At 39.8% G+C, this 17,089-nt stretch overlaps 1 protein-coding gene across 1 annotated transcript in view; it reads right to left on the bottom strand.

Moving 5' to 3' along the window:
- Positions 1-17,089, bottom strand: part of LOC106086636 (uncharacterized) — a 308,384-nt gene that overhangs the window by 73,399 nt on the left and 217,896 nt on the right. The window contains exon 2 of the mRNA XM_013251381.2: positions 4,103-4,571. Coding sequence (XP_013106835.1) covers positions 4,103-4,571 — 469 coding nt within the window. The remainder of the gene's footprint in view (positions 1-4,102; positions 4,572-17,089) is intronic.

Below are 17,089 nucleotides of genomic sequence, written 5' to 3'. Positions count from 1 at the left end.
AGACCGTATTTGACACGTATGTTGAAGGTCATGGGAGAAGCCGTTGTACAAAATTTCACGCAAATCAGATAATAATTGCGCCCTATAGAGTCTTAAGAAGTCAAGATCCCAGATCGGTTTATATGGCAGCTATATCAGGTTATGGACCCATGTGAACCATATTTGGCATAGTTGTTGAAAGTCATAACGAAACATGTCGTGCAAAATTTTAGCGAAATCGGATAGGAATTGCGTTCTCTAAAGGCTCAAGAAGTCAAGACCTCGGATCGGTTTATATGGCAGCTATATCAGGTTATGTTCCGATTTCAACCATACTCAGCACAGTTGTTGAAAATCATAAACAAATAAAAAGCGTTAAGTTCGGCCGGGCCGAACTTTGGATACCCACCACCTCGTGTATATATGTAAACCACCTTTCTTCAAAATCCGGTGAAAATTGCATACTTTATGGCCCATAGCAGTTATATCGAAATATGTTCCGATTTGGACCAAATACTAATAAGTACAAGTCATTGTTCAATTGTGTATAACAATATATTGGTCTTTTTTAGTAGCTACGTCTAAAAATAAACCGATCATATACCATATAACCATATACGAAACGGACGTCGAAAAGCCTAACATAAGTCACTGTGTCAAATTTCAGTGAAATCGGATTATAAATGCGCCTTTCTAGGGGGCCAAGACTTTAAATCGAGATATCGGTCTACATGGCAGCTATATCCAAATGTAGACAGATTTGAGCCAAGTTGCAGAAATATGTCGAAGAGCCAAACAAAACGCACTGTCCCAAATTTCAACCAAATCGGACAATCAATGCGCCTTTTATGGCCCCAAAACCTAAAACCGAGAGATCGGTCTATATGGCAGCTATATCCAAATCTAGACCGATCTGTGCCATATTGCAGAAGTATGTCAAGGGGCTTAACTTTTTTGGCAAAATCGGACAATAAATGCTCCTTTTATTGGTCAAAACCTTCAATCGAGAGATCGGTCAATATGGCAGCTATATCCAAATCTGAACCGATCTGAGCCAAATTGGCGAAGGGTGTCGAAGGGCCTAACACAACTTATTGTCCCAAATTTCAGCAAAATCGGATAATAAATGTAGCTTTTATGGGCCTAAGACCCTAAATCGGCCGATCGGTCTATATGGGGGCTATATCAAGATATAGTCCGAAATATATCAAGATATAGTCCAAGATCGGTTTATATGGCAGCTATATCAAAACATGGACCGATATGGACCATTTACAATCCCAACCGACCTACATAAGAAGTATTTGTGCAAAATTTTAAGCGGCTAGCTTTACTCCTTCGAAAGTTAGCGTGCTTTTGGCAGACAGACGGGCGGACAGACGGACAGACTTGGTTAATCGACATAAAATGTCATGACAATCAAGAGTTTATATACTTTGTGGGGTCAGAGACGAATATTTCGAGGAGTTACAAACAGAATGACGAAATTAGTATACCCCCGTCTAATGGTGGAGGGTATAAAAATAGGAATATGTCTTCATACTCGCCACCATTGGATGAGGGTTATGCTAATCTAGTCATTCCGTTTGTAGCACCTCGAAATATTGATCTTCGACCACATAAAGTGCATTAATTTTTGATCGTCTTGACATTCTAAGTAAGTTGGAGTTTGTAGGCATCAACTCTACCGTAAGAAAGTTTATTAATAACTTACATACTAAAAGATGCATTACGGCAGGCTTGGGATCTCTGGATCTAAACAGATGGGTCAGTAGAGGAACAACTCAATTAGGTATACTGGCTCCTCTACATTGGAATATAGCCATTAACATTATACTATTGTCTCTGGAAGAAAATGGTGTAAAAGTGGACATGGCAATTGCGGTTAGGCAAAAGTTTCCCAGCACTCTAGGAGATATACTTCAGGAAGTTCTATGTGCAACAGCAAAGTGGGCTACCGAAAGTGGTCTGGGTATAAATCCGTGCAAGACAGAAGTAGTTCTTTTCAGCAGGAGATACAATATGTCTACAGTGGAACCTGTCTCTTTTAGTGGAGAGAATATTTCATTTACAGAAAGCGCAAAATACATGATGTTTAGCTGGACAGGAAATTGAACTTTAAATCCAACATTTTGGAAAGGTCAAGAAAGGTCACTCTTGCCCTATACACCTGCAAGAGAGCCATTGGCAAACGTGGGGGTTTAGACACCGTATCATGCATTGGGTATATACTGCAGTTGTAAGATCTATAATGCTATATGGTGTTGTGGTCTGGTGGACGGCGCTTCAAAAATCCACCTACTGCTCAATACTTAACCGGATCCAAAGGATGGCTTGTTTGTGCATTACAGCCACACTGAGGACGACACCATCTGATGATCTGCTTCATCTTATGCCTCTGGACATTGTAGCTACCCAAATTGTGGCAGCTACGGAAACTGTGTACAATAGCCGATGTTCCAAGCAGTGTGGATTACACCCTACCTGAGCAGCTTTTTGTTTAAAAATACTGTATCACTATTCCTGAAAGGAGCGATTGGAACTACAATATCCCTGGTAACAGAAGTTACATAGAATTGTATTCGGATGGTTCCAAATTAAACGACCAGGTGGGCTTTGGGGTGTACTCTAGTGATTTAGAACTGGTGAAATCGAAAAGGTTACCCGGCCACTGCAGTGTGTATCAAGCGGAGATCCTTGCAATTAAGGAAGTGGTGGAATGGCTAAGATATAATGCCATTAAGACTATTGGCATAAATATCTTCTCAGACAACCAGGCAGCCATTAAATCCCTGGAGAATGTATTTCTGAACACCCTCGACAGGTCGCAGATCTCTCAAGGAGAGGGGTGAACAGTTCAAAATTCACCTTTCTCTGGGTGACGGGCCACAGAGATATTCCAGGGAATTGTAAAGCGGATGAGCTTGCGAGACTAGGAAACTACCCTACACATTCCAGGGATACTGGAATCTGTGGTTATGCTCCTAGCGACATGTAAGCTAAGTTTTCAGGACCAGGCCCGAAGGACAACGAATGATGGATGGTCACAAAGAGGGGGCTGTGAGCATTCCAAAACTATGTGGCCTAATCTAGACTTGAAGAGGTCTACTCTTTTGCTGTCATTGGCTAGAACAGTCGTCTCAGTCATTGTGTCCGTCATGACAGGTCACTGTCTAATCGGAAAACATACTGACAGACAGAAGGTTACCAGTAACGGCTTTTGCAGAAGCTGTAGGGACATCAAAGAAGAATAGACTATAGAACACCTTCTGTGTGTGTGTCCCGCACTAGCAGTTAGAAGGAGTTCCACTTTAGGTTCTCATTTCTTTGAGAACCTGTCTGATTTGGCGGATGTGAACATTCGCCAGTTATTGGGCTTTTAAAGCAATCTGGATGGTTCAACGGTAGGAGCTAGAAAGCATCGGAAAACTGCTACAATTGTCAGCAGAAAGCAACCGACTTAATATAATCTGAAAGAAATGGACGAAGAGGTCACCGTAGCGCAGAGGTTATCATGTCCGGTGGCGGTGGTTATCCTCTTCTCATGCTGGCGACATTTGTGAGGTATTATGCCATGTTAAAACTTCTCCCCAAAGAGGTGTCGCATTGCGGCACGTCGTTCGGACTTGGCTATAAAAATGAGACCCCTTATCACTGAGCTTAAAAAATTGAATCGGACTGCACTCAGTGATATGTGAGAAGTTTGCCCCAACTTCTTAGTGGGACGAGGTTACTGATCAGATACCTGAGACGACACTTGAGGTCGAGTGCGAGGCAATGCTGCCAACGGCACTGTCTTGGATTGGCGGAACTCTAGTATTGCCATCTGGAAGATCATGTTACACGATTGGATCAAAGCTAGAGGGCAGAGTGGGCCCGGGCGTCCACAATTGAGCTAAGTATGGTTTCAATCAGCCTATAAGCTTAGATTTGTGGAAAATTTTAAGTGGTTAGCTTTATACCTTAGGAATTGAATTGCATTGCAAGTGTTTCTCAAATTCTGTTTGAGTTAAGCCCGAGTCTTAAGTTTGAATTATGCCATTCACTTTAATTGTGTTCCAACTTAATTCTTATTGGTGGTGTTAATAATAAAATATAAGTTAAAAGTTGTCGCAGTACTTACGCTCCCAAAACTGTGTAGTATTCCAGTGTGAAGTGATAATAGCAAATTCTTGGTGGTTCACCTTCACGACAAGCGCGAGCACACTCATCTGGAGCCGAGAGTGCAGGATTGCGTCTTAACTCCGCTGTGGCACTGGTGGAAAAGTCCAAATGTCTAAAGGGTGACTTGGGATTGGGATTGACCACTGTGCGCCCCGTATCGGTGGGATAATGGGCACCTGAGGGGAAATTGCCCCGCGAATTGAGGAAACCACTGCCGCTGACTATGGCTGGTGGCCGGCCACTTCCGCTGCCCAAGCTATTGCCTGTCAGGGGAACTGGGCGTGATTGTTTGTTGCTCAGTGCGGGATGTGTTTGGACAATGCCATGAGTGGCTGAAAAGAATGGCGAATCGAAGGGTGTGGATGAGGAGGGTGTGGCTACATGAGATTGCCAAAATGATCCGGCTGGTGTTTGATCGGTTTGTTTATCTGCAAAAGGGATAGAAAGAACAAAAGAAGGTTAGATTAAATGAAACTCTGTTTAAAACATTTTTTTCTGTTGTTTGATATGCTGTTTCTGATAGTTTTTTGTTGGCCAAACTATACGAATCTAATTGCAGCAAAAGGTGTTAAATGTATTTTGTTATTGCTATCAGTTTTTATGATTTAGATTTTATTTTTGGTTTTTTGCTGTGTTGTTTTTTTTTTTATATTTTATGCGATTGCTTTTCGAAAAGCCCACCATTTGAGGGTATTGCGCAAAGTTTCTGATTTAGAGCAGAAAATTAAATGTCGAAAATCAACATTTATTACCTTGACTCAACGGTTGTCTATCGATTCATGTCGATGGTTTATGGGTAAAAAATAGCAACATCAAGTTAGGAGTTTTCTTTATTATTAAATTAACAGTTAATTACAAATGAAAATCATTTCAAACATTCAATAACCATGGGTTGGGTTTTATTTAGCATTGCTGTTTGAAATGGAATCGCGGAATCGTTTCACTAGATTGCTGTCAGATTGTTTTGCGAAAGGTTTCATTACTATATTTAAACTGGCATAGAATTTTATAAGATGCCTATGAGTTGAGTTAAACATAGCTTTAATTAGATTTACTTTGCCCATGATTACTTGAACAAGTCAATAGGTGTTAAGTTCTACAGTATCGAGTCTTAATATCCCAAATGGTTAAGCATGCGACAGACTGATGCAAAACAATTCATAAACGAGTAATAAAGAAGTAGGGCACAGCCGACTGTAAAGTACCCTACAATTCCGAGCATACTATCTTATTTTATGCAAATTCGTGAACACACCACATGGATGATGTTTCAAAGAAGTTTTGATTTCCCAAATTAACTGATCGGTATAAAACATTTTACTATAGTAGTAACCGTATATAAATTCAAATATATATTTGGGATATCTATATATCTAAAGCTATAACGATTTTGATAAAATTTTGCACACATGATGGGTCATCGAATATTATGCCAAATTTTGTTAAAATCGTAGCAAATTTGTGGCAACTACAGTCGAAATTTTCTAAAACGAACTTCCCTATAACGAATTGTTTCGTATAAAGAATAAAAATTGAAAACACAACTTTTTCAGTCATTTTCATCTACTTCAACCACCTCCCTATAACGAATACTTCTCTGCTACAAATATCCTTTTAAAGTGGAAGTGGAAATTCTCACTCAATTAATCTCTCTGTAGTGAATTTTTGGCAAACTTTTTATACCCACCACTATAGGACTAGGTATACTTATCTAATCATTCCGTTTGTAAAACTTCGAAACATTCGTCCAAGACCCCATAAAGTATTTATTCTTGATCGTTTCGACGTTCTGAGTCGATCTTGCAAGGTCCGTCCGTCGGTCGATTAAAGCTGTCGAACGCGTAAAGCTATCTACTTGAAATTTTGCACAGATACCTAATATTGACGTAGAATGTTGGATATTGCAAATGGGCTACATCGGTTCAGATTTAGATATAGCTCTCACATAAACCAATTTTCCGATTTGACTTCTTGAGCCGCTGGAAGCCGCAATTTTGGTCCGATTTGGTTGAAATTTTGCAAGTAGTATTCTGTCATTGCTTCCAACAACTGTGACAAGTACGGTCCGAAACTATCTATAACCTGATATAGCTCTTATGTTAACCGATCTCCTGATTTGGCTTTTTGATCCCTTACAAGCCGCAATTGTCCGATTTGGCTGAAATTTTGCATGTAGCGTTCTAAATATAATGATTTCCAACAACTGTGCTTAGTACGGTCCAAATCGGTCTAAAAATTGAAATAGCTCCCATATAAACCGATCTCCCGATTTGACATCTTGAGCTCTTATACCCTCCACCATGGATAGCATTTGTTGAGTGCTTTGGGCGGTTTCTCTTTATACGCAGAAACTAAAAAACTATTATGGGTGGTCATAACAAGAAATCCACATGGTTTTTGTATATGCTTGGATAGTGCTGACGCCCTCTATAGGCTCAAGAAGTATATTCGGGAGATCGGTTTATATGGAAGCTATGTCAGGTTTTAAAATGATGGGAGCGATACTTGATACATCTATAGGAAACGTACTCGTACTGCATATCGGATATGAATTGCGCCTTCTAGAGGCTGAAGAAGTATATTGGGAAGATCGTTATATAGAGGGAGCTATATCAGGTTTTGCCCGGCCGACACGGCATAATTATGAGCACCACACAGGCTGGAACTTTGAGCTCCGATTTGTGTGGTGTCCATCGCTATCACGGAAAGCTTAGCTGAAGGCTACCGGGCACGTCCACAGGTTGCGGATAGTGGAAAGCTTCGTTTATATGTGGAGTAGCTTCAAATGCGGCTGCGGGAAGTCAGCAATTTTGAGAGGAGAGTCTCAGTAAGGAGTCAGGTGGCACTGCCTCTTATTTAAATACTCAATGCCAATGATACTCAAAATGATAAGGCAAGTTATAGGTGCCTTCAAATAACCAATGGCCAAAATCAGTGTCTGTTCCCAGGTTGGGCGCGACAGGAGGCGAGCGTCAGATCTTGGAGCAATAGGCTCGCGTCAGCGAGGATACTTGTGCGATCCCACAAAACCCGTGCGGTTGGGGCGGTGAGCGAGTAACCCGCCCTCGGAAAACTTTGAGAATCACTATGAGAAACAAAGGAATAGTAAAAACGGACTCCCCCAACGTTGACACCCAAAGCATACAAAACCAGTAAGAGCGTGCTAAGTTCGGCCGGGCCGAATCTTATATACCCTCCACCATGGATCGCACTTGTGGAGTTCTATGCGTAGTATCTCTTTTTATGCAAACAAAGAATATTAAATAAGAATATGCTAATATTTCAGTTCTTTCGGATAAGAATTGCGGCTTGTAGGGGCTCAAGAAGTCAAGACCCGAGATGGGTTTATATGCCAGCCATATCAGGTTATGGACCGATTTCAACCATACTCAGCACAGTTGTTGGAAGTCATAATAAAACACCTCGTGCAAAATTTAAGCAGAATCGGATAAGAATTGCGTCCTCTAGTGGATCAAGAAGTCAAGACCCAAGGTAGGTTTATATGGCAGCTATACCAAAACAGGGACCGATATAGCCCATTTACAATCCCAACCGACCTACACAAATAAGAAGTATTTGTGCAAAATTTCAAGCGGCTAGCTTTACTCCTTCGAAAGTTAGCGTGCTTTCAACAGACAGACGGACAGGCGGACAGACATGGCTAAATCGATTTAAAATGTCATGACGAAGAAGAATATATATATACTTTATGGGGTCTTAGTCGAATATTACCCCCCATCCTATGGTGGAGGGTATAAAATGGATCATGATTTGCGGATCTGCACCTGAAATGTTCGCGCTCTCTTTAGAGAAGGTGTGGTATACGCGCTGCTGGATGTATTGGAGAAGTACAAGACACATTTTACCGCCTTACAGGAAGTGCGATGGACTGGGAATGGCGTCACTACAACACCAAACGGTGACGAACTATACTATAGCTGCCATAACACGAGGTATGAATTTGGCTGTGGATTTGTGGTTAGTCGGAAACTGAAACACCTTGTCTCAAGCTGTACTCCGGTGGATGAGAGGCTAGCCATAATCCGCGTTAAGGCCCAATTTTTCAACATCAGCTTTATTTGTGCCCATGCCTCGACGGAAGACAAGAACGAGCAGACCAAGGATATTTGCTACGAGCGCCTATAGAGAGAATATGATCGCTGCCCCACCCATGGTATTGGAATCGTTCTGGGAGATTTTAATGCGAATATAGGGAAGGAGGACATCTTTGGTCCAACAGTCGGAAAGTTTAGCCTCCACGAGATAACGTCCAGTAATGGGTTGAGGCTGATATATTTCGCTGCGGCAAAAAAACATGGTAGTGAGTAACACCAGATTTCAACATAAAAATATTCACAAAGCCACATGGCTGTCACCCGATCATAATACGAGGAACCAAATTGATCACATTGGGATAGATCGAAACCATTCATCCAGCGTGTTAGATGTACGATCGATCTGTGAAGCGAATATAGATTCGGATCATTACCCTGTTGCAGTAAAGATTCGCATCCATTTGAACATGGCGAGGAAAGTATGATCTGACACTGCACGGAAGCTGGACATTGAAAAGCTGTAAACTCAACAGATGGCAGCGGCATACTCCACATTGCCCACGTTATGGAAAATGCCCATGGTACGACCAAGAGTGACGAGATCCTACTGAAGCCAAGAAAGCGGAATACAGAGCAACCCTGCAAACAGAAGCAACGTGCCGGATAAAGGAGAGATATCGGGAGAAAAGGAGAGAAGAGAAAGGTCTATTCCGAAGAAAGAAAAAGGAAATGGAAAGATGTGAGTATGAGCGAATTGATATGTACAGGAGTCAGAATGAAGTCCGGAAATTTTACTAAAGAATTAAACATCAAACCGATAGCTTTGGTGCAGGCACATCCCCCTGCAGAGACAAAGAAGGAAATTTGGTAACTGACACATATATCGTGCGGAGGATATGGAAATAACATTTTACCCAACTGCTAGTGTCCGACGGTGGTGGCGAGGAGGATACCGCGAGGAGGATACCGCTGAACCAATTCTTGATGATGGTATAGAATGTTTACGTGCAGATCAGAATGAGGTGCAAGTAGCAGGCACCCGACTGAAGAACAACAAAGCAGCAGGAGCCGACGGGTTACCCGCTGAACTATTTAAGACCAGAGGCGACACGCTGATAAGGCGTATGCATCAGCTTGTCTGAGCAATCTGGCTAGAAAAACGTATACCCGATGATTGGAACCTCAGCGTACTATGTTCCGTACACAAGAAAGGAGACAAGACGGCATTTGTCAACTACAGAGGAATAAGTCTCCACTCCATCGCATACAAGATACTCTCGAGCGTACTGTGTGAAAGATTAAAACCTTATTTCAATGATATAATTGGGCCCTATCAATGCGGCTTTAGACCTGGTAAATCCATCCTTTACCCTATAATCCTGGAAAAGACCTGAGAAGGACAAATCAACTCGTACCATCTCTTTGTTGACTAAAAGGCCACTTTCGATAACCCTATACGTTCAAAGATGTTTCAAGTCATGTCTGATTTTGGTATTCCTCCAAAATTAATAAGACTGCAGGATGACATTTGCTGATACGCGTTGAGCCTTTGGAAGAATCGAAACGAAATCTGTGAGGTGGATGGAAAACGCCCTGCGTTTTGGGAGTTGATAAAATCAGATAAAAAAATGGAGAAAGTTTGGAACTTTGAGATAGTCAGCAACTTTATGTACCTCGGCTCCGCCGTGACCGAAACAAATGATACCAGTTTTGAAGTGAGGCAAAGAATAATACTGGCAAACAGATACTACATTTGATTAAGTAGGCAGTTAAGAAACAAGGCCACCTCCCGACAAACGAAGATCGCTCTGTACAAGACATCGATACTACCCGCGTTGTTATATGATTCTGAGGCATGGATACATGTGAAGGTAGACGAGGCAGTACTTGAAGTGTTTGAGAGAACGATTCTTCGTAAAATATATGGACCAGTTTGTGTAAACGGAGAATATAGGCGTAGTATGACCGGGACGGGGACGATCAAAAGTCCGATGGATAGATCAGGTGATGGGAGACCCCTCGAAACTTGGTGTCAGAGGATGGAGGCGTTTGGAACGCTATTCCATGTTCGGGTAGTGGAACAAATGTTCTATCATAGCCCAATTGAAGTAAGTAAGTATATCTGGTTTTGAACCGATTTAAACCATATTTAGTACATGTGTTGGAAGTCATAGAGCGAAATTTCAACAAAATCTGATGAGAATTGTGCCCTCTAGAGGCTGTAGAAGTATTTTGGGGAAATCAGTTTATGTATAAGTTATTTATATCAGATTTTGAACCGATTAAAACATGCTTGCTGCATCTATTGTAGGTCATAGGAATAATACTAGTGCAAAATTGGAGTTGCGGCTTTAGACCCTCACGAAGTATAATCGGGAGGTCGGTTTTTTACGGGAGCTATATCAAAACATGGAGCGATGGGGCCTATTTATTAAACCAACACACTTACATTAATAGGAAGTATTTGTGCAAATTACAGGGCCTAATTATACTCGACTTAAAATGTCATGACGATCAAGAATGTATATACTTTATGGTTGTTACAAACGGAATGACGAAATTAGTATGCCCTGGGTTGAGCGGAGTCTTGGCTACCCACTACCATGGATTCCATTAAAAATTTGCCTTTATTGACCGATTCAGATCATACACGGCAATGATGTTGCAAGTCAGAACCCAAGTCTTTGTGCCATATTTCAGCCAAATCGGATACAAATTGTGGTCTCTAGGGGTTCAAGAAGACAAAACTGGTGATCGGTTTATATGGGGGCTACATCGAAATCTGAACCGATATGGCTCATTTGCAATCCCCAATGACCTACATCGATTAGAAGTATCTGTGCAAAATTTCAAGCTAATATCTTCATTCGTTCCACGGACGGACTAGATCGACTCAGAATGCCAAGACGATCAAAAATATATATACGTTATAGGGTCTCAGAACATACCCCCATCCTATGGTGGTGGGCATGAGCTAAGTTTGACCGGACCGAATCTTGAGAACATACGTCAATGAATTCTGCTAAAAATGTTCAGAAAATAAATTTAGTTGAAGGGCATTATTTTACTCTAAATACCAAATTTTTGTCAAACCATGCAAAAATTTAAGATTCTAGGAACCGAACAAATTTATTCGTGAGATCGCTTCATATTGAGGCTATTTCAGGTTTAAAATGGATTTGGAGAGTGCAAAGTTCCAGCCAAAAACGGAAAAAAATTGCGGCTTTCAGAGACTCTAGACGTGAAATCGAGATATTGGTTTATATGGAAGCAATATCAGCTTATATTCCGATCTGAACCGTACTTGACACAGGTGTTGGTAGTCATTACAGAACACTTCTTTCAAAATTTTAGCCAAATAGGACAAAAACTGCAGCATCCAGGGGCTCAAGATGTCAAATCGCGAAATCGTTTTATATGGGAGCTATATCAGGTTATAGACCGATTTGGACCATACTTGACACAGTTGTAGGAAGTCGTAATAGCACACTAATTGGGGGTTATAAGGGCCAAAGAAGTCAAATCGATCTACTTCCTGCCTACATTTATATGTGAGGTTATAGACTGGATTTGAAAAATACTTTGCACGGTTGTTGAAAGTTGTAAAAGAACATTACATGCAAAATTTTAGCCAAATTGGATAACCATTGCGGCCTCCAGGGGCTCAAGTAGTTAAATCGTGAGATCGGTTTACATGTGCACTATATCAGATAATAGACCGATATGGATCGTACTAAGTACGATTGTTGAAAGTCGTAGCAGAACACTACGTGTAAAATTTTTGGCACGTCAGTCAATAATTTCGGCTTCCAAGTGCGTAAGATATCAAATGGGGAGATTGGTCAGATGGGAACTATTGGGTTGCCCAAAAAGTAATAGCGGATTGCGCTAATTTTAGTTTGTTTGTACCTTATTTTGGCCCCTTGGAGAGCTTTGCATAACTTAGTCTTCGTCTGCTCTATAAAATATGAATAGATGTCCAACCCGCCATCCAAAATAAATCTATTTGGAATTGATTGATTTGCTGCAACCCATTTGCAACTTTGCATCAATATTTCAAAAATACCCAACTAGATGTTACACCTTATTTACTTTCTCTCCAATCTGCCGTTGAACTCAGGTTATATTGCAAAATGTTTGTTGCTTAGGCCTTTTGTAGCACCAATGTCATTCAAGATTTAGCTAATTAAAATTTTAATGACTTAGGCCACCTTTGTAGATAACTCCAACAAATGTTTTATGCTTGTCCATTGACATGGAATTAATTAATAATTTACTTGCAGACAAAAAATTACCATATCACAACGAATGATGTGCTGTTATTGCTTGTGCCTATTGTTGTCGGCTTAATATAATTAAAAAAATAAAAATAAACGAAAGGAGACATGCAACCAATGTCTGCATACAATGTAGACATGTCCACAGTGCCTGAAAGAGAGAGCACGCAGCAAGGAGTCAATGTCCGCTAACACATTTAACAATGATAATGCCGGGGATATGACAGCCACGACTATGAGCACTTCATTGCTGACAGTCGCACATCACAAGTGGTTAAGCCATGGCATCAATCATCATTGTTGGCAGAAAATTGTGATTAATTTTTGCATATTTTGTGACAGTAATTTTAAAAGTGGCTAATGTAAATGTAGAGAGATTTAAGCTAACAGAAAACTAATTTTAAATAAATACCATCGTGTTGAAATAGGTCAATGTCTTGTGCAGGTAAACCTGTTGTCGTATTTCACTAGGAATGTAGCATAGCCCTTTCTATTGTTAAGTATCTTAAATTTGTTGAAGATTTGTATTGTAGGTGTCATTTTAAACGGCTCCTCGTTTGGCTTGTCTTGGTTGACGTCTTTTTAGGTTCTGCAAAAAGATTCCTTTTGTGGTCGTAGCCGAATGGACGAGAGATAAATTTCACATATTAAGGAAAATATATAAAATTTTTCCCTAATCTTCAATCGATGCTTTAAGGTTTTTAAAGTACTGGACTGATTCAAACATAAACTAAATCGGCTCATTATGCCAGGATCAAGAATACATATCTCACGAGTACATATATGAAAACCAATTTGTGTTTGTTTCTTTATTCCATATAGACAAGGGGGACTCTTCTCCTTACCATCATCTTCAAAAAAGCTAAAATTTCGAAGACGGGTAGTGCGATTTAAGCGAAAATTCGTTCACACACTTATGTTAACCAATTTGGTGTCTAAATATGGGGTTGAGATACCCGGAAGGAATGACCCATCCCAAAAGCCGCGAAAGGGATATATAATAGGGATATATATAAAGGGATTAGGTTTGGCCGAGCCGGATACCCACCACCTCGGGTATATATATAACCCCATTTAGTCACAATCCCACGCAAATTGGATAACTTTAGCACCCAAATTTGGCACCGACATTGAATGGTCTAATATATATGTCACTATTCAATCTTGTACAACAAAATATTGGTCTTTTTGGCAGATATATCCGATTAAAAACCGATCTGAACCATATTAAGGTCGGATGTTGGGAGGTCTTAATCTACTCACTGTTTCAAATTTTAGCGAAATCGGGTAATAACTAAAGCTTTTATGGGCTTCAGTCCCCTCATCGGCGGATCGGTCTATATGGCAATTATATCTAAATATAGTCCGATCAGAACCATGTCGGATATCGCGAGGTCTTAACCTACTCACTGTTTCAAATTTCAGCCAAATCGGATAAAAAATAAAGCTTGTATGGGTTTCAGACCCCTTATCGGCAGATCGGTCTATATGGCAGTTATATCTAAATATAGTCGAACAGAACCATATTAAGGGCGGATGTTGGGAGGTCTTAACCTACCCACTAATTCAAATTTTAACGAAATCGGTTAAAAAATAAAGCTTTTATGGCCTTCAGACCCTTTATCGGGAGATCCGTCTATATGCCAGCTATATCTAAATATAGTCCGATCTGAACCATATTTACGTCAGATGTCGGGAGGCTTAAAATAATCCGCTGTTGCAAATTTCAACAAAATCGGGTAATAAATAAAGATTTTACGGGCTTCAGACCCTTTATCGGGAGATCGGTCTATATGGCAGCTATATCTAAATATGGACCGATCTAATCCATATTTATGTGAGATGTCGGGAGGCTTGAAATAACTCACTGTTGCAAATTTCAGCGAAATCGGATAATAAATAGAGCTTTTATGGCCTTTAGACCCTTTATCGGGAGATGGGTCTATATGGCAGTGACGTCATGATTGGTCGTGATGTCATGATTGGTCTTTTTATACCCACCACCGAAGGATGGGGGTATATTCATTTTGTCATTCTGTTTGCAACACATCGAAATATCCATTTCCGACACTATAAAGTATATATATTTTTGATCAGCGTAGAAATCTAAGACGTTCTAGACATGTCCGTCTGCCCGTTTGTCTGTTCACGCTACAGTCTTTAAAAATTGAGATATTGAGCTGCAACTTGGCACAGATTCTTTTTTTGTCCATAAGCAGTTTAAGTTCGAAGATGGGCTATATCGGATTATATCTTGATATAGCAACCATATAGACCGATCCGCCGATTTAGGGCCTTAGGCCCATAAAAACCACATTTATTATCGGATTTTGCTGAAATTTGTGACAATAAGTTGTGTTAGGCCCTTCGACATCCTTCGTCAATTTAGTCCAGATCGGTCCGGATTTGGATAAAGCTGCCATATCAACCGATCCTCCGATTTGGGGTCTTAGGCCCATAAAATTCTTATTTATTATTCGATTTTGCTGAAATTTGGGACAGTGAGTTGTCTTAGGCCCGCCGACATCTTTCTTCAATTTGGCTCTGATCGGTTCAGATTTCGATATAGCTGCCATATAGACCGGTCATCCGATGTGGGGTCTTAGGCCCATAAAAGGCGCATTTATTGGCTGATGTCGCCGAAATTTGGGACAGTGAGTTAAGTTAAGCTCCTTGAAATAATTCTTAATTATGGCGTAGATCGGTTCGGATTTGAATATAGCTGCCATATAGACCGATCATCCGATTTAAGGTTTTGGGCCATAAAAGGCGCATTTATTGTCCGATTTCGCCGAAATTTGGGACAGTGAGTTTAGTAAAGCCTCTCGACATACTTCTGCAATTTGGCTCAGATCGATCAAGATTTCCATATAGCTGCCATATAGACCGATCTCTCGATCTAAGGTTTTGGGGCCATAAAAGACGCATTTATTGTCCGATTTCGCCGAAATTTTGGACAGTGAGTTGTGTTAGGTTCTCAGAAATTTTTCTGCAACTTGGCCCAAATCAGTCCAGATTTGAATATAGCTGCCATATAGACCGATAGCTGGATTTAAAATCTTGGCTTCCATAAAAGCCGCATTTATAATCCGATTTCACTGAAATTTGACACAGTGACTTATGGTGATTTCGATTCTGAAAAAAAAATGTTACACTAATGTTGCACTTATACGGGACAACATTTTGGGAATGCTGCCTTATCCCTCTCATAGTTTTACACTTTTTACATTTTCAATCGAACATGTTAATATGCCCGTATATTATAATTTCAACCAAATAATGCTGTAAAATGTAGCAATGCTTCTAATATGCCGTTAGCTAAATAAAACGCTATTACTTTTTCCTTTTTTTATGTATTTCTTTTTAATATTTTGCCAAACATTCTACAAATTGTTTTCTTCTTCTTCTTTTCAACCAAAATTTGCTTGAACGGTGGCATGCACATGAGATGATAGCAGCTGATTTAAAGTGCGGCATTCTCCATCCTAGCCTAGCCACGGTGTAGAAAATGCAGCATTTTTTCACTTTCAGTGGGCAACACCATTACAAACGAACATTTACCCGGTGGTGGGGTTACACTTTTTTGGAGAATCGAACACAAAATTTCGATCTCAGTGCAACATGTCGAAAAAATGCTGCACTTTTTTTCACAATCGAAATCACCATTAGTTAGGCTTTTTGACATCTATGTTGTATATGGTTCAGATTGGTTTATTTTTAGATGTAGCTACTGAAAAGATCAACATTTTGTTGTACACAATTAAACAAGACTGGTTCTTATTAGTATTTGGTCCAAATCGGAACATATTACGTTATAACTGCTATGGGGCATAAGGTATGCAATTTTTACCGGATTTTGATGAACGGTGGCTTACATATATTCCCGATGCAAAGTTCGGCCCGGCCGAACTTAACGCCTTTTTAATTGTTTTTTAGACCAAATGAACCCTTGTGGGACATTTTAAAATTTTCCCTCACTTTTTTAATTGAATATGCAATTTTTTTAATTGAAAATTGTTTCAATAACTTTTTCAAAACAGTGATTGTTATTATCATCTTCCTAAGCGAAGCAGTTTCAATTAAAAAATTAATTGGATCAATTAATTTTGTGATTGAAACCGATTTTTATTTTTTACTGTGCAAGTGCAAACTGTCAACCAAAAGTATAATCATAGTCATTCCTAAAAAAAAATCACTCATTCCCTATTAGTATCAGCATTCATTAAAAATTGTCTGCCCTTATTTTAAACATGTATTTAAACAGAAACTAAAATAATCATGTCTTATATAGCAAAAAGTTAACTAGCTTTCATATGCAATTACATCAGCTGTCCCTCATGTTAAATTTTCCTGTGTTTTTCTGGTAATTATTTGAATGTTGTCAAAAAAAGAAACCGTTTAATATTATGGTGACGGAAATTTAATTTTGCAAATTATATATCAATGCATTTTTCATAAGTGAAAAATTGCATAGCTTCGCTCGCAGGGTTTTAAAAGTAATGGATTTCTGGTGCAATAGAAAAGGAAAAACGAAAGACTTAAGCCACAAACTTGTTATTAAAAGGAAATGCCAAAGAAAAAACAAATGTTGCAATGACTGTTAAGTATTTTCGT

Source organism: Stomoxys calcitrans, chromosome 5, assembly GCF_963082655.1.
Source record: "Stomoxys calcitrans chromosome 5, idStoCalc2.1, whole genome shotgun sequence".
NCBI classification, from domain to species: domain Eukaryota; kingdom Metazoa; phylum Arthropoda; class Insecta; order Diptera; family Muscidae; genus Stomoxys; species Stomoxys calcitrans.
The sequence above is the reverse complement of the archived record's forward strand: the minus strand, read 5'-3'. Positions and strand labels throughout refer to the sequence as shown.